The sequence below is a fragment of the Lepeophtheirus salmonis genome, chromosome 12, assembly GCF_016086655.4.
Source record: "Lepeophtheirus salmonis chromosome 12, UVic_Lsal_1.4, whole genome shotgun sequence".
Taxonomy (NCBI): Eukaryota; Metazoa; Arthropoda; class Copepoda; order Siphonostomatoida; family Caligidae; genus Lepeophtheirus; species Lepeophtheirus salmonis.
This window is the reverse complement of record NC_052142.2, coordinates 3,895,516-3,914,710: the sequence shown is the minus strand read 5'-3', so window position 1 is coordinate 3,914,710 and position 19,195 is coordinate 3,895,516. Positions and strand designations below refer to the sequence as shown.

General features: G+C 30.3%; 1 protein-coding gene across 4 annotated transcripts in view; it reads right to left on the bottom strand.

Annotated features, from left to right (window-relative positions):
• The window catches only part of LOC121126629 (uncharacterized), a 74,192-nt gene that overhangs the window by 2,276 nt on the left and 52,721 nt on the right, over positions 1-19,195 (bottom strand). For 3 of the 4 annotated variants that reach the window (XM_040721930.2, XM_071892392.1, XM_071892394.1), the window contains one exon: positions 7,662-7,904. The exons of the other annotated variant lie outside the window; for it this stretch is intronic. In XM_040721930.2, coding sequence (XP_040577864.1) covers positions 7,662-7,904 — 243 coding nt within the window. The remainder of the gene's footprint in view (positions 1-7,661; positions 7,905-19,195) is intronic. 4 annotated transcript variants of the gene reach the window in all.

Genomic DNA, 19,195 nt, shown 5'->3' with positions numbered 1-19,195 from the left:
ATAGCTTGGTTTATGGTATTTGATTTTTGAAAAAATATAATCTTTTGAAGTTTTTTTTTTTTTAAGTATAAGGGTTCTACTTTTAAATGGTTAAATTTTATAAAAAAAATACAAGACCATAATACGTTTAAAAATTTATAGTTATGGTTTACTTCTTTTTTTATATATAAAAAAAAAGAAGAATAAACAAAGTTTTGTTAAGCTAAACTTATTATTTCATTTGTAAGCTGGTCTATTCTTAAAAATACCACATACCAAATTTTAGTCAAGTCCCTTTACTGTTGAAAATTTCTTATTAAATTATAGCTATACATCTGCATTAATAAAGTAAAGGTTGTTTCTCTACCTATTTGAAGGATGAAAATGTGTCAATGGGGGGCACTGTATATAGTGCTTCCTAATATAGATCATATAAATATTTTTTTGATATATGAAATAATAATGTAGTAGGATTAATGAAATATTGCAGGCGTTTGCAATAGTTTGAAATAAATATAAACACTGGCATGCTCAAACAAATTTTGTTTCTTTATAATTTTTGAACGATCTAAAGACTAAAGTACTTGTCAGTTATCCAATTGCCTATTTTTTTTCCAAATATTATTATCATATTTTCATTCTTGAGGCCAGAACACATATGAATTGATATAAGTATTGAGTAGTTACGTGTGAGCATGCTTATGAAAACAGAAAGTAATGCTGATGAATTTTTTAGGAGTTATCTTCTATATTGTTAATGCAAAATTTCATTTTAGCCATGGCTAGTTACTGCAAGCAATGCTGGGCACTACTGCTAGTATATTATATATGGATCATACAACGAAAAATTTTCACAAGAAAAAGGATTTGAATAAAATTTGTTATGTGGTATCATTGATAGTAGTTCTACTCAAAAAAAAAATATATTCGATCAGTAACTCAATTTACTATATAAAGGTATGTTCCTAATTTTTTTTCTTTTTTTATATAACCGAAGTTATGATTTTTATAAACCATACCATTACAACATATAGCAAGAGACAATGTCAAAAATTAGAGGTATCGAAAAAGATGGATTAATTCAACCACTGCCTTCCCAAATATCTGTTATATATTTGTTTTGTTTTTTATACATAAAAATATCAAATTAATTCCTATTTTTACGGTTGGAAAATATTTTTTTTTTCAATACTTCAGGCATTGTAAAAATGATTACAAGCTGAAAATCCACCTTTTGTGATAATTCTAGGGACAACCCAACTTACAAATATATTTTTCAATATAAGCTTAGCAAAATGAGTATGAAGTTATTAATAAATACGAATAAAAATAACTTTAAATAAGATAATTACATATATTCAATGTAATTAATTGATTTTGTTTCTTATAATTACTTGCAAATATTCTACATTTTTACTAAAAGGAGGGATAAAATAAACGTGAAAATTGTTAGAATCCTCCTAGCGTATACTTTTAAAAAAGTGGTTGTTAAAAAGAATAATCCAATGTTACTAGAACAAGGTTAGGCAACAAGTAAGTGGGTGGCTCAATCACAGCAGAATTATTAAATAAATATCTCTCTTTCTATTTCTGGTGACGTTATTGCGACAAGCCTTGGTTATTAATACTACATAAATTTAAAAAGTAACAATCTTAATAAAAGTTATTATCAGCATAGAAGTAGTTATTCGATATTTTTAAGTTATATTTTACTCAATCGTCTTGATACCAAAAGCTAACAAGGATCCTGGATACCTGCAGAATTAACGACAGTTAACTATGCAAAATTATATATGTAAAACTTTCTCCTATGTTTTGAGTAACAGAATAAATAATATGACGGATGCATATATGAGCCCCTCCCAGTAAGGATTTCTGAAAGGTAAACTTATGGACAACATTCCCTTCTCTTTAAAGACCTTCTTCGAATCGTTGAGTAACACTTCTGTGATCGCTCTAGATTTTGCCAAAGTCTTTGACAAGCTGTCTCATGAGTTCATCATTCGTACGGTATGTACGAAAGGGGTCGGCAAATTTATAATTAGAATGGTCAGAGTAATCTTGGCGGATTCCCGTACCATTGTGAGGTATAGGAGCCATAGCTCATTTTTTGAGAATAGAAGATGATTAATGCAGGAAACCCCCGTGTCTACGTTCCTATTCAACGTAGGGATCAGCAGATTTCTTCAAAATATGCAGCAAGATGACCATATCATTGGATTTTGGGCGATAGTACATCCAAAATGCCTCTTTTATGCTGACGACCTAACTTTGTTAATGGATGGGAGTCCTTTCGAGTTATAAGAATTATGACCTTACTCAGAAAGTTCTCTTCAACTTCCTGATTAAAAATTAATCCAGGAAAACCGAGATATTGAGCACTTATGGAGGACTAATAGAAAAAAGATGGCCAAGCTTCCGTACCAAAAAAAACAAACCATTAAACTCTTTGGAGTTTGGGTAAGGAATGAGTTTTGTCAAAAATAATAATGAGGAAATCGTCAGGAAATTTAAGCAAGGTACCTCTTTCTTCACCAACTTCATTCCTGAATATGTGGGACAAAATATCTGCTTGGAATCATCATGCTGTCCCAAAAGTGGTTCATTTTCTAAGAGTAAACCCATACAATGAGGACACTCTTAAAATATATCAGCCATATAGAGCTCATTTCTACAAACAAAAAGAAGAATGCCCATCTCCTATGATAGGCTTCATGTTCCACTGAATAGTGGAGGCCTGTCTGGGATGAGCGCCTCGGAAATATGGAAGCTTCTGAACTTGTATTAGAAAAATGTGGAAGAGTGAGGAACGCTGGTCTATTATTTTCAGTGACTTTCTGAAAGAGAAACAAGTCTTTCTTATGGGTAACCCTTATGCTAGTTTTAAAAATGTTCTGGACAAACTTGCAGTATCTGTGTAAAGTGTGCATAGATGTTACTACAAAGTTTGAGTTGTCTTTCGTTCGGGAATTGCCCATAAAAGGAAGCCGATCTCTGCTGATATTACTGCGTACGTTCGATGGTAAACCTTGAACTTGTCTATTCTTATGCAGTCTTTCACCCAATTTTGGAGCAGTGCAGGATCCTTTGGAAAATTGTGATAGGTTGTATCAGCTGCCGATGGTCAAGATGCCACGGCACACGTAGTACTACCAGGATTTTGTTTCTTTGACTGTAGTGGTTCTGGTGCTTATTGAAATTCGACTTCCTGGAAAAAATAACACAGATAATTTATAGTGGAAAGTAATATCTCAAGTCTTATGAGTAAATCGCCCATTTTTCCAATCAACAATATTTGAAGGATCCTTTTTTTATGGGGGGGTTGGGGGATATATTAATTAAGCTAAGGAATTTTCAAGTTGTTTCCTCTTCAAAAATGGAGTTTTACACAAGAAGGAAATTGTTCGAGCAGATTACAGAGCACAGATGAGGATCTTGATGCAAACAAGACTGTAGAAGCAGCAGAGAGAGTAAATGAGGTCACAAAAGTGTATACATAATACACTGCAGATTCGGGTGCTAATGAATACTCTGATGACTGATGACCAAATTTGAATGAAAGGATTCTATAAATTCTCAGCTCAAGTTGTTATAGTGTTGTTTCAGAATTGCAAATCAGAATGCAAAATCTAAGCGACGCATCTTCCCTTTCCACTACTTTGCTAGTCATTCCCTATTTAAATATATATTTCATCAAAAGTTAATAGCGGTACCATTGATCATTATGTAAATGATTTTCGAAACTATATTTTCAGTTAATAAGTTAGAAATATATATTATTGAAAGACAGTAGTGTTCTTATACATTAAAAGCAATGCAAAATGGAATTTCGAAAACAGTAAAACAGTACTGATTAGTACAACATCCAAAATATAGTTACTAGGCTCATGGGTTGGAAGAATATTATTGAAATAAATCAGAAAATACAATTAAAGCTGGGAATATCTATCTTATTACAAAGATAATCCATCTATTACGTGTAACTCCTTTTCTTACAAAAACTTTACACTCTATGTTAGATAACTCCTATTTTGAAGTAAAAATGAAAAAACATATCGCTAAAGATACTTAATAATTCCAGTAAATATAGTGGCCTCTCAGTAAATGAGAGTTCGTGTGTTTGGAGAAGACTTAATCTTCATTAGATCTAGTATCTTTTATGCAAAGGCCATCTATGGAATGATCATCTAAACTTCTAATGGAACATAGTGCTGAGAATTCAAAGGACCCTTGTGCTGGACTGGCAATATTTTTTTAAAGAAATTAAGTAAGTGTTCTCCAAGATTTTTTGTTTTTTTTTGTTTTTTGTGAATACTCGAAAAGTGTTCTAAAGAATATTTAGAGTGGGGAATGCCAGTTATAGAATGTATTTATCCATTGGATGTGAAAATTCAAGGTTTGGACATTGCTACTGATGCTGCAATGTCCCTAACTCTTTTTAACCAAATTGCACAACGCCATTATTGTTATATTTCCCGTTGGGAAAATAGGGTACAACGCCCAACTATTCCCTTCAGAATGATAATTTCACTGGTGCGGGAGGTATTTATTTAGAAAATACCCTCAAACTCAAACTTTAGGCCCTTTTCCGGACTATCTAAAACGGCGGAGAATTAAAAGAGACATTTTTGGATTTATATATAATTCAAGGTTTGGACCTTACTGCTGATGCAGATTTTTTGTTAACATCTGCATAGAAATGGTTCACATATAGAAAACTTATTGAAACTCATGCAATGGAAAGTCAAATTTTATAGAAACAAACGAGGGTAATTTTTTTTTTTTTTTGTAGAACATTAAAAACAACTGACCATTCTTTGGGAGATTGCTCGATATTAAATGAGACATACATGAAAGTTAAAATTTTACTGGAGAATACCTTCAGCTATAAACTCGATAAGGATGACTTTTTTTTAACCTTCTTTAATAGCCCAAGTAATGAAAAGATAAATGCTAATTTAGCAAAACCCATCTATAACAAATGTTTATATACGATGAGAATATAAGGGAAAATTGACACTTATTTGATACGTCATGGCTATTTCATAATTTATTCTTCTTGATAAATACATTAAATAATAAGTTACACAACTATACTTATACTCCCTTTCCAAAAGGACAGATACAATTTCTTGTAGATTTCTTTTCATTTATATAATATATAAAATTGTCATTTTATTGTTTATATGAATACATTTTGGCTACCAATTCTAATTTTGAATTGCTCACTCACACAACTCGTTCTACGGTTTCGAATATCCTCTTTAAAAGGTTTAGTTTTTGGAATACATAGACTATCTATCAACATCGTTTTTTTCATTTGATAATACCTCAAGTTCTTCATTCATTACTTGATTATTCTACATTTTTATATTTTTTTTTTTTCGCATTGGCAATTTTCATTTCAGGTACTATCATCATGAGTGATCTCACTTACCACAAACTTATTGGGCCTCGAAACGTAGAATTATTATTTCTTAAGAAAAAAAAAACAGGACCAAAGTTGATTTAATTCGCGATTTCAAGAGAAAACTGAGGCAGTATAAGAAGAATTTCCCTTTGAAATAAACCGGAGATTCCGTTCTTAATTTTTCCACGATCAAAGCTAAAGTGAAGGATGTTGGAACTTTATTACTTTAAATCAAGTACTCTCAATTGATTCAATTAAATTACTCGTTAAAAAATTTTATTGGAGAATATTTTCTCGAAGTAATCCAATTAAAGTTTGAGGAAGGATTGGGAACTTAAGAAGATATACGGATAAATATGCGAAATAAACTATAACATTAGATTTCCTATTTATAAGTCATCCGTTACCTCATTTTTTTAATCTTATTAATTGATTCTATTATATTTTTAAAATATAGCTAATAAAAAAGATTCATTCTGCTGCGAATGGTGCAGAATGTTTCAGGTGTGAGACACTTCAAAGGTTTTTGTTGATTCCGATTTCTCATTACTCTATGTTCATTAATCTATACTATTCTTTCCAAGACGAGTTTACTTTTAACACTTCCGATTAACTATGCAACAAGGCAATGAAAATTGAAAACAACAATATGTAAGGAAAATGTATCCACTATAATAAAAACTAGGACGATGAGTCACCTGTACCATTGATTAGATATAATTTATACTTGAATTATAATATATTTGGGTAGATACATCTGTAATGAAGGGATGTGTAACCTTTTCCCTTTCGTCAGCATTCCTAGAAACATATTAAACTTTCTAGAGATGAATAGTCATACTGGAGAAGAATTCACTTTACATCAAAAGATTCCTCATTCTCAACCCTTTTAGTCTTCATCACAAAAATAATGTTATCCGGTACACATGAGCGAGGGACTTTCATACATAGATGGATTTGCTCTAATTAACTTATAACTAATACCATATTGTCTTTATTAATCCCTAAAAAGAAAGATATATATGTAAATAATTCATTAAGTTTTGTTTTTTAATGTATATGTATCAAGTGGCAATTAGATACCTGCTTAAAAATACGCCCTCTTGTTTTCAAATGAGCTCAAATTTATAAAATTGCCCCATGGAACTTTCAATAGTCAATATTCCAACAGAGATAGAAGATAGATTATTCGTTGATCTCTTATAATACTTAATTATTCTCATTGATTTCATAATTACATATTAGTTCTCCACTTAATTCATCTGATGATGTTTTAGTTTTTCTTTTGGACCTGTAATGGCTGTCATTGAAAAAAACGTCTATATAATTTTCATCAAGTGTGGATATAACCAGGAATATAAAAAATAAAGAAGAAAGCATAAGTGAAACAAGTAATCATTATATTTAAGAGCAACCGCCTCTTTTGATCCAGTATTTGTAAATTCACCTAGAATATAATTTCCTTAAATAAATAACATTTTGATTATCCATTATTAAAAAATATATCGGAGTTTACTTTAATATGTTGTTGATATTACTAATTCACTTATTACTAATAATTATTAATTAATAATAAACGTCTGCTTCAAAGATAACTGGTCCATCAATAATTACATCACATAAAAATGATCTATGTCGTCACAATGAGTGAGTGGCTTTTACAAATGCCCTTGCCATATACAGAGTGGGATTTGTTTTTATTTCCTTTCACCCAAGAATTTTTGTAGCTGATCTAATAAAACGTCATGACAGCTAAGCTGCTCTCTTCCCAAATTTTTCTTCGAATTATCAGCAATACCACGTTAATTTTCAGTATGTTTTATTTTTACATACCGGTAGGGCATTTTATGCATCACTGATCCTAATATAGAAAGGGATTTGTTTGTTTATTTTAAATTCTAATAATGTTTTGAATTCCTGCAGGGCATATTTTTTACAGCTCACAGCCTCCGTAACACTTTGTAAATGGAAACATTTTCTTATTGGGTGTCAGTTGAGCAATGACATGACAGGAGAAGCAAATAAGAAAAGAAAATCTTCTATAATAAGCCAATATTCTATTAATATTTTATATGCACCACTATTCAGTATGTTTTTACAGTTTTATAAATAACCTATTTCTCTGTTTATTTATTGATAAATAAAAAAAGGTATCGATTGGTTAAAATTTCAAAAACTTATTAAAAATTTAATAACGAGTATTCCATCATAATAAAACTATTCGAATATAATAATATATAAAATAAAATGTAATAAGTTTAAAAAAACTAACTTGTTCCTTAAAGACAGATTGTTCGTTTAAATGTTTTTCTTCCTGTTGATTCCATTTTCTGGAAAATGCTAGTTTTTTTTTGTTTATACTCATTTCAATTTTTTCAATTTTTGATTTGAGAGCATAAGATTCATTAACTATATTGTCAATAATTGTGAAACTCGATGATGTTCTTTGTGCTGTAATTTCAACATGAAGCTTACTCACATAATTCTTAATTTCATCGAAGTTTTGATTTAACTCCTATAATAATAATAACTGCTAAAATTAACATTTTGATTAGGTAAACTCATGATTGGTATATCGAAAGGTATTTATATTGAATGAAACAAAAAAACATTTAAGGGTTAACAAATACTTTTTAGCATTAACAAAATAATAACTATCAACTTTTTTTTAAATTATAATAATACCAAGTATTGATAATTATTTTATGAAAACTTACTTTCAGTTACAAATGTTTTTACATATGTAGTGAGTTAACTAGAAATGTATGAAGTAAAAATACGCAGTTGAAGAGAGAAAGCAAATATCTGGGACTTGTAGAAATTGACTTTTGAGTTCTTTATTTTACTCATTTCAAGAAGGAATACCTATACTTTATATTTTATTGGGAAATACTTCTTCTTAATCATTCCTGTGATATATTATGCGTCGTTTACTATTAATTCAGTTAAATACTTTTTACTTTTGAGTCATCAATCTTTGCTAAATCAACGAAAAAATTATTATAGAATATAGTATATGATTATTGAGCATTCACATTTCCCTTTATATTTAGTGTTCAAAGTGATTTGATAAACATTTGCAATAGGATAAATTATTCAGAGATTTCTGTTTTGTATCTCTAATGTGGTATACAGGGGTTTGTTTTTTAAATTTTGAACATATAAGAAACTTTTTTGAAATAAAAAACATCAGTTTCGAGATAACGGTGATTCAACATTTATTAATATTATTACATATGATTTTTTTAGACGCATGCTTTAAATGTTTGTTTATGCAAAATTTACACCATTAATGTTGTAGTCTTTTTCTTTCCACTTGAAGAAAATTTCAATGATTTTTTATGGATCTATCAATTTTTAATGTCCAATCGTCAAAAAGATTTTTTTATAATGGGATCCCTATACAATGGTACTAAAGTTTCCGAAAAAGAAGGTAACCTTCCAGGGTTATTTGATGGATTCTCAATAGATCTTTTTGTCCCCTATGTAAGATAATTTTTCAGATAATGAGTAAGTAAACGACCAAGGGTACATTTCCATTTAGAAATAAAATTTGATTTGACCCACATGATTGAAATGTTTATCTTCACTAAAGAACTTCATCCTTTCTTCTTTTTTATCCATTCAAAAAATGTCAAACAACACACATTTCGAGAGAATCTATAAAAATTGTCACCATTTTTAAAGTCTGATCCCTAAAAAATGTAGGTCCTTGGGAATAAAATCACTTATTTATATGGATCTCTCTTTTCACAGTATTCTGGAGGCCCTAATTTATAATTGCATGCCATGTCGCAAAAATTAAGAACCCTATCTTGTTCTTCCTTGCCCACACAACCAAGTGTTATGTCGTGATGAAAAAGTCGAATATCGAAATAGGAGGCGGAAAAAATGTTGCTGGATGTAATTTATAACGTTTGGAAGGTTAAAAATCATGACGTGTTATATTATAATAATAATAGTGTATCACATAATTCAGAAATAATAATAATAGTGTATCACATAATTCAGAAATAATAATAATATTGTCTCCTCAGAATAAAGTAAGATCAGATCAACAACGATTATTTCTATGACAACTTCGCTTAAAAAATATCTGAGAGTATGAATATGACCAATTATATATAAAAGATCATAATGGAGCTAATTTAAGGCATTTATATTTGGAAAAATAAGTTACTTGCAAATAGCAAGTGTTTGAGAATTTAAGAAAATATATGATAATATTGTTAAATTTGCATGTTTGCAGTTTTTTAAGAATATTTTAATATTATAAAATCAGCCAAATATATAGAATTGTACAGTTCTATAAAAATTGAAAAAAATAATTTGTACTAAATAAATTTCCAGTTGTTTAAAAACGTATAAAAGATTAAAGGGTTATTAAAAGATAAGGAGAAATCCCCTCTAGACAATAAAAATATGAAATATAATATAGTTTAAAAGTCCATTGAGTCCATATATCTTACAATTGTTTGTTCAGACCTACAGAAAGAGGAATCTTTTTTGATTTGCATGCAAATATTATCGTAAGATACTTTTTTAGTATTGCCTCTACGTTGAAGTCATATTTTATTCTCATTGTAAGCTCAATGAGCTAGTCTGGAGCCTTGAGACTTATATCAAACCATTGAATAATAAAAAAACAAGGAAGGGATGGCTGCCAATGGTAACTACATACAAAGATCTAAGTTAAAGGGAGAATTGAAAATTAAAAAGGACATTGAAACATACATTGTATTTGAATTTGTATGAGTGTGTAGTGTAAATAAATGTCTTCGCGGTTTGGTCCTCTAATTTATTGATTAATTGGATGGATCTTTTGGTATAGGGACCTGCACGTACCTTTGTTCCCGTGAATTTGTATATTTTCATTGGGATATCCTGCCCATACACCTCCAGCCTTGAACTTGATGTTCAGAGATATCGTCCTTTTATGAAGAGACTCACATGCCGTAGTTGGTGGGTCTCACTTCCAATTATGGATGGTATATTCAATGTAGAGATGACTTTTAGCATCTAGGTCTCTGACAATGACTTCTAACTTCGTGGAAAATTGCTAAATAACCATTATCAATAACATGAATCGGAGTTCATTCTCCATCCACAGTTCCTCAATTAAAATTCAAAGTGATTCCTCTTACAGTCAATTCCACTTCGTATCCTACAATTATAAATATTTAATTGATTCGAGTTCGTTAGTGTCCTTGGCAATCTAATTTATTATCTTCATCACAGTGATCTGATAGCAATTCCATTTATGAGATTGAATTCGTGCTGTACGTTCTGTATAGACTATTAATTGTTCTACATCCCAGACACTTCAAGACTTAATCTAAAGTTGATTAATACTTGTGAATCATTTATGCCATTCGAAAATATGAATGTCCTTGCAATTTAAAAACTTGGTGATTCTGGATTACTAAATCGTTTATCGCCATATTGAAATGTTACCATTGTCAAGACCTAGATTTAAAGCTTCACGCGAAGTTCTGCGAAGGAACATAAGTGTCAATCATCCCGAAGTTCTTGATATCATTTTTAAAAAATATAACTTTCCTTAAGTAGCCGAGATGAAGAAAGACAAGCTTTGGAGCTAACTATTGGAAGAGGAAAATTTGGAAATTTTAAGGTCTTTACGACAAAATTAGCTAGTTTCCTCAGATTCAAGTTTACAATCGGAGGAGATAAAAAGAAATTCACAAAGGGCAGAATATTTTGAAGGTCCATAATTTTGGCGGGGTACGCCTTGAATCTAAAGTTTTCTTAATTACTCATCCTTAGAAAACATATGAGAATGTCGCTTCATTATGTTTTGGGGTCATTTTCGATACTTTCGGACTTAGTTCTCTATAGCTAGTGTGACAACCTGATGCAATACATATTTTAGCATGATTCTATACTTAAATAAATCAAACATTTTATTTATGTGTACAATGTAATGCTTCCAACTTAATGCTGTGTTAACTCATTATATAGGAGGAAAGGTTATAGGAGCCTTCCTTTTCTTAGTTGATAAGATATTATTTACCAAACCTATCGCTTATGGTACTCTTCACCACAGGTATTTGAGGTCTCATACGATTACAAAAATAAAATAAATGGAACGAAGATCCCACATCTTCTTTGGAGAAAAACATTCACAGTTCTTTTTACTTGACTTGCTGGCATATATCCAGGATTTCACCAAACAATACCGAAACCACTTATCAATCTTTTTTCTCCGCCCCTTTAAGTCGTTTTTTATCAGTCTGATTTTTATAATTTATTATTAATATTAATGTTTTTAATGATGAATTTTACTCCAGGGCATCTTTCCTAGTACCTGTATTATAATATTACAACAATATACTCGTATATGTAATTTATTTAGTTCGCAAATGAAGAGAGAATTTTCTTTTCCTATGTTGTTATTATTATTATTTAATTCCTGAGGAGTGAACTTCTTGTTCTGTTATATAAAACATATGATTGATATATATTCGAAACTGGATTCCACATTTAAGTGTGCCCATAAAACACAGAGATTAACCCAGAGGATTTGTTATGGGTTCATAATTGTAATTCCCTGTTGGACTCAGAGTAGAATTGAAGATCGACATAGGATTAATTTTTGACTATGTTCTTGTTTTTTTCCATACTCATTCACCCTCATGACTGCTGTTTGTAACTCATATAATGAAACTTTATGACAGCTAAGCTGCTCTTTTCTAATGCAATGATCAATTTTTCATGGTTGCCATGCTCATTATCAGAGGGGGGATAGTAATTTACCCAAAATGCTTTGCTTATAGACTAATGACTGAAACATAGGTCTTTCAGCCTACGGTCCAAGCTTTGTTTTTATTCTCTTCACTCATTGCTAGGACTGAAGAATATAACAACCAAGAAAATAATGAAGGAAAGCTAGAATGTATGATACTATAGTATAGTTCTTACTCCTTCTCCTTATAATATTGAATCTATAAACAGTGCAAGATTAAAAATTACTTCTTTATAATTGTTCCTTTTATTTTCTTCTCCTAGCTATATACCATAATAATATAATTATTATGATCGAGATACAACAGTAAAGTTCGAACCGATAAATGAAAGACATAAAAAGGCGGTGAAGATGTCATGTGATAAAATCTCCTCGGGAAACAATTACCAGCGAAAAACATGAACGGTGTGAAATTGTTAGGGACAAAAACACCGGTTACGATTCTTTACTAATTATTTTACCTATTATTAAATAATAAGTAATAACTTATAATACTTATAGTTAATACTTAATAGTTCCACTTATATTACTATTTCTTATTAATTAATAATATTTTACCTTTACAAATCGTAATATGGCGATATTTATAAGTTGTAAATTCGTTATTACTATAATTTGTACATATACCATCGTCTTGTGTAGTCCCTGGGTGCTCGAGAGGAGGATAATTTCGATTCCTTTCAATAAAGGTACATTAATTTAATAGCGGATTGATCTGAAACGAAAATACGATGTTGGTTCACTCTGGAGGCCATGACCATACTCTGTATTATGTGAAAAATACTTCAAGCCAGAAGATTCCGAGTGCCAAGGCAAACTCTAGCTTCCATGGGGGGAAATATATCGGCATTTGAAACGAGATGCAGTTCACTTTCTTTTTCCTTGTTCAAAAGTAAGAAATAAAATCCATTTGAACGAAAAATTTTGTTTACTCAAAATTGAAAATGGGGGAGGTTTAAGGTCTTTAAATCTTCTTCAGAAATTTTAATTTATAAACTTATATTTTTTTATGGAATGGTAACATAATTAATATCGATGACAACAGTATGATCCTGATTCCTGATCAATACTTGGATTTGTTAGTGGAGGAGGTACAGACTGAGAACATCAATGAGAGTATTTTAACTCCAACACAAGATGAAGTTGACCAATCAAATCCGTTGACCATAAAAGATCAATATGTTCAAACTACTTGTACTAAAAAAGAACTCCTTCGACCTATGTTTTCGATCCAAAACTTTGTAAATAATAAACTATATATTCAGGGATATTCTATAGAAAGATCATAATGTTACATTTTATATCAACATCAGTGGTTTTGTCAAAGAAAAATGGTAAAACACATTTATATATATATATATATATAAGTTTACTAATTTTTTTTAAGAGGAATATTTATCACTATTTATAATAGTCACGACCTATCCTATAAACTAGTCTACATTTTCTAAATTTATGATAGGGATTAATCAACTTCCGGGAGCAACAGTAATTAATGAGAGAAAAATTGTTTCTAAATGAATACATGTTGAGAGGATTATTGAACTCACCAACCTATAAAGTCCTTCAAGGGGAACTTGACCGCCATAAAACTACCTTGGCAGGACGGATTATTTATGTGTGTTTCATATGTTGTAAATTTAGAAAAAAAACATTGTATCTCAAAGTGCATGAAATTTATTTTTCTGGTGCAAGTTTAAAGAACTGAATCTAGCAATGGTATTTTTGAACAAAATAATTTTTATTCATTAAATAATAGAAAATATATTAAATTAAGGAATATATAATTTAAAAAATATTATTGAAGTAATGTCTCAAAGGTTTTTTTAAGAATTAAGTTTTCTTCATGGTATAGTTTATCATAATGGACTTTCATCATAGTGAAGCTAGTATTGTAAAGTGTGTGTAAGTAAAATTCTCTGTAATCAAGTTTATCAAACCTACTGAAATAAAATAAGTTAGTAAAATAATAAACTCAATAAGATGCAGGGTGATATAAAATATTTTTATATTCTGAGGCACTATAAGCTTATGGCAACAAAAAATAATAAGAAAGGATATGGAAACATCTAACAAAAAGGACAAAGTAGCTACTTTTTGATTACATCTTCCAGTGAAGTTTTGAAATAATTCTCAACCCTTGAGAAGAAATTGCCCTAATTAAAAAATATAAAACTATTACCACTTTCACCAAGGAAATCAAAATGTTTAGTCATAGTTGATTTGATATGTATTTTACATAATAATCATTATAAAATTTGGTGAGAGGAGGCAGTATATTAGAGTCCCCACTATTTTTAAATTGAAATAATATGAAGATACGCATTTAAAGGGTGAATTACGTATATCAAATGGTTACACAAATAGTTTTGGTTTTACTCTATGTCTTTTCAAAACTCACTATAGTTATTTTACAGATTTGGTCTAACATTAGTGTAAGGTTGCAATAATATATATTTTTTGATATGCCCCGAAGAAATTATCTTACAACAGCAGCCCTTCCAAAGATTATTAATTAAGTAAAACCTACTAAAATTATATGTATACATGTCATGAAAATTACATTTTCTTTACATAGAAGTTTATTGAACGATTTCACCTTATTCAGAGTACTAGAATGCCTTTATTCTGTCCAATTTCATATTTTGAAACCCTTGAAGTCAGGACAACTAGCCTTTCCACACTTTGAGAATAATTAAGGATTTGATTTAATTCTAAATTTCACTTTTCTTGAGCTGTAAGTATTAGTTCTTCATTTGAATATTTCTTAGAAAAGGGAAGGGATAAAATTTCTATGGGTTTATGTTTTTCCCAATCAACATGTCAAAATAATTTGATGCCATCTAGTTAATATTACCCTTTGGTATTTTGAATTTTCTAATATTTTTTATCTTTGACTGCCTTTTTCTGGCTTCCAAGATGTATTTTAGAACTATTTTTATATATTTCTATGTTAGAATCTTACAACTTGTCAACAAAATTGCAACAGAATGAGCAAAATATGAATTATTTTCATAGACCTGTTTGAAGGTCGACATTTATTATGGTTATTCTCGTAACATATCCCTTGCAAGCGATAGCTGCTCGAACAAAAGCTTGGAACCACTCTCCACGTTATGTTTTTTTCGAATAGAAAAAAACATAGGAGCCTATAAATTTAATACAATTTTTACAAGAAGTTTCAAATTGAAGTACCAATTAGGGTCATAACTAGTAGATCTTTCACTATATAATAAATAAATAATGACTTGTAAAGATCGTTGTAATTATAATTCGACAAATCTAATATCCCCATTCTCAGGACCAGTGTTTACTCCACACACATCTGCTAATATTGAATTTAACGGTTTTTTTATATTAAACTTTTTCAGCTACACTCACGATTTCGTCTGCAATTGAAATTCCCTTTCATTTCGTAGGCACAAAATGGTCGACATATGTGGCTCCGGTGTACTTTACTATAGTGTTTTTGTCCAGGGATTTTTATCAGAATGAACAGCTTTGAACTGACTCTTCTTTCAATTAAAGCCAAAACATTCAACATTTTCTAAAGAGTCTTCATGTTCATTTATTAATTTATCCCCATATTTTTTTATGGAATTATCAACTTTTCCCATACTAACATGGTAATTTTCAGTGTTATCAAATCCAATTATTTTACATAAGTCATTTATGGTATAATTAATCAGAGCTGTTATTGTTCCATAGCTCTAATCGAATCTCCAGCTTGTTTCAACTGACTCATTAAAGTCGTACCAATTTCTTTTATTACAAAGTTCCGGATGTGTTTCATAATAATTTCCCCTATGTTCAATGCTACTAAGTTGAATGGTTTTTTAATCAATATTTGGAGTCCATCTCTTTGTCATGAGTTTTGTCAGATTTTCGTATAAGTATCGTCTTTGTCATGATTTGGGTTAGATTTTCGTCTTCGTCTCGTCTTTGTCATGGAAAAAGTTTCGTTAACGAAATGATTTTGTCCCGTCAGGCTTGACGAAGTTAACACCGGACTGAACCCAGCCCCCATCTATTAAGTGAGATAATATTGTGGTCTTTGGGGATACATTGTCGCTTATCTTCCCAAGGTATTTCTTGAGACATTCTATTTTCTTGCATATATTTTTCGATAACGGTGTGTATCTCAAAAGATGGATTTTTTTTAAACTGTTGATATTTTGAGTTATAACAATTAGTAATATATACTGCTGAATTTTTAAATAAGCTATTGATATTATAACAACTTATTAAGTTATTACTTAAATATTAGTTTGAACAGCTTGTAAAGTATAGAGTAATTCATGGTAATTTGGAACGATCTTAACTACAAAGTATTCGGATACATGGATCAGCATTCACCATTCTTCCCATTCCTAGGAGTACATATTTTTGACCATGGATATCCCATCCCCAACACTCCTGATTCTCTATTCGACTTCATCTTCTGTTCAAGTATTACTTATATCAGCTACAAGAAAAGTCCACGTATGACTCATGAATAATGATTTTGATTTCTATTACAGAAGTTAACTCTCCAAATACTTGAATTGTTTCTCCATTATCTGTAACAAGCTTAACAGGCGACGGATTGGAAAATTAATTTTAAAAATTGAAACACGTAATAGTGATATTCTAGATCCTGTATCGCTTACATTGTCCGATTTTACGAAATTATTGACCTGAACTGCAACTTTAAACAAAGCCAAAGAATTCGCTGCTAAACTTACTTGCCTTTCTAGTTTTCTGAATGAATAGTAGAAAAAGATATCTTGAAATCCAATCTTGATTTAGGAAATGAGCAACATGTCTTATAAGAGTGCTCAGCATCTCCGTAAAAGAGATGTGCACTATATACTTTACGTCGTTGGTTTGGCTAATATTGACATAAACATGAAAATTTGAATTCCTGTTTATGACTTTGATCTGAAGTTTTTAATGAACATGAACTCAATAGGTTAATTGATTTCATGTATAACTTATATTTGTCGCTAATAATTTGTTGAATCTGTTTGTTTTATTTAATATTTATCATTGTCTGATTTTCTGCTTATAACTTCTATTAAAAATTATCATGAATATTTTTTAACAATAGTACATCGTTTTTTATTGTGTTATTTAATTTACTCATACTTATATCACTTACTATCATACATATACAAGATTGTGCCCTTATCAGTTTAGTGGTTCAAGTGGTTCCAGTTCTTGAACGGCTAAAACTGGAACCAGCAATGTCGAACAAAGAACGGAACTAAGACCACAAATATTGTTTATCGGTTTCGGTTATTGAACTTTTGTTCCTATATGGAATATAAAAAGAAAATACAGTGTATATTATAAAAAATAAAGTAACTTTAATTAATAAGTCATTTTTTTGAGTTTTTTGTGCAATGTCAGCATTTTTCAATGATTTTTTTTTCACGTCATTAGGTAAATACAGTTGTATACGAGTTCCAAATTGCTCAGGGCTTCTTATGGATCTGGAAAAGTTGTTTTAGGCACCAGACGATGTATATAAAAGAGGGAAGGGTTGATAGATTATGGATCCAGGCCCACTAATTAGCTTGTTGGGTCCTACAATATGAGGCCTACAACATTTCTTAAACCAAGGGTTCCCAAACTTTACAATACCATGACCCTCTAAAATAATACATTTTTCTGAAGCCCCCTTTATACGAAACATGTGTACTATGTATTTGTAGACTGAAAGTAATCCTCAATTTTCCATCTTCATGTGCCACTTTGAAACCCATTTTCTTTAGCACCTTAGCTTTCAGGGACCCTGATTGAGCTTGGGGCACTACATACTCTGCGTATTAGGTAGCAGCAGCCCTATTTGTATTTAATATCATTTTGGGACACCGAACTTTCTAGCGACACCCCTTGTTTTAAGTGATTCTTACCAAACTCATCCTCTTTAAAAAAGAATTGGGACCAATAGAACTGCTGAAACTGAACCGGATATATCCTTGCTAATACACGTTACATAATAGTTTAATTGATCCATTTACATCTAATCTACTCCCACGGGTAAAAATGATTACTATTAGTTTTTGATTTTTTTATTAACTCTCCTTTAGTGTTATTTTAAATATTAATAGAGCAAAAACACATCATATTCTATCCTCCAAATTCGTAATATAATAGGTAACTGATTTTCAAGAATAGACCTTAACCAAAAGTACCATATGTCTTACTCCCATCCTCTCCTTTCACTTGCTCGTATGGCTAGCCTTAATCATAACTAAAATGTCCAACAAGGAACATAAAATAGTACTACAAACAAAAAGAGTAAGGAGCATGCACCCTTGTTGTGTCTTCACATATTGTCCCCTCTTATGGTAGAAGTTAAAAAGACACAACAGGGGTGCCCGTTACTCTTTTTGTATGTAGTCGTGTTTTTATTGTAAATTCAAAGATGCAAATTTAGAAACTACTACTGAGCCAACTCAGACAAAAACGGCCACTGGAATTACTCAATCATTTGTTCCACAACTATAAAATTTGTGCATGTTGAATTAAATATTTTAGATATATGACCCTCAAAAAGAAAAAGAAAAAAAGACCTTACAATAACTTCTAATACACATACTCAGGACCAATTTAAGCAAAGTGAAGAAGGAGGACAGAAAAAAAACTTCAATTTTCGTAAAATTGACATATATGGTGAATAATTTATAAGCTACACTCTGATGAAAATCAGCCTGGGAATCTAGCTGATTGAGTACTTTTTGTAGTAACAATAAGACATATTTTTATAACATAAGAACAAACATTTCAATATTTTATTAATAACGTTTGACATGATATTCTTCTATCACTATATTAATAAAAAATGGAAGGTATTGGTCTATTATAGGGAACATAAAATTTGACTAGTCTCAGATCCTATCGTGTCCCGTTATGTTCCTACTATTAGTCCTTGAAAAACATCCTAAATTTTAAAGCCCTCTCTACAAGGCATCATTTCACTCAATTTTATTCAAGTATCTCAGTTTACCATTTGAATTAGTTTAATAAAACTTTAAGTATCTTTTAAACAAAATAAT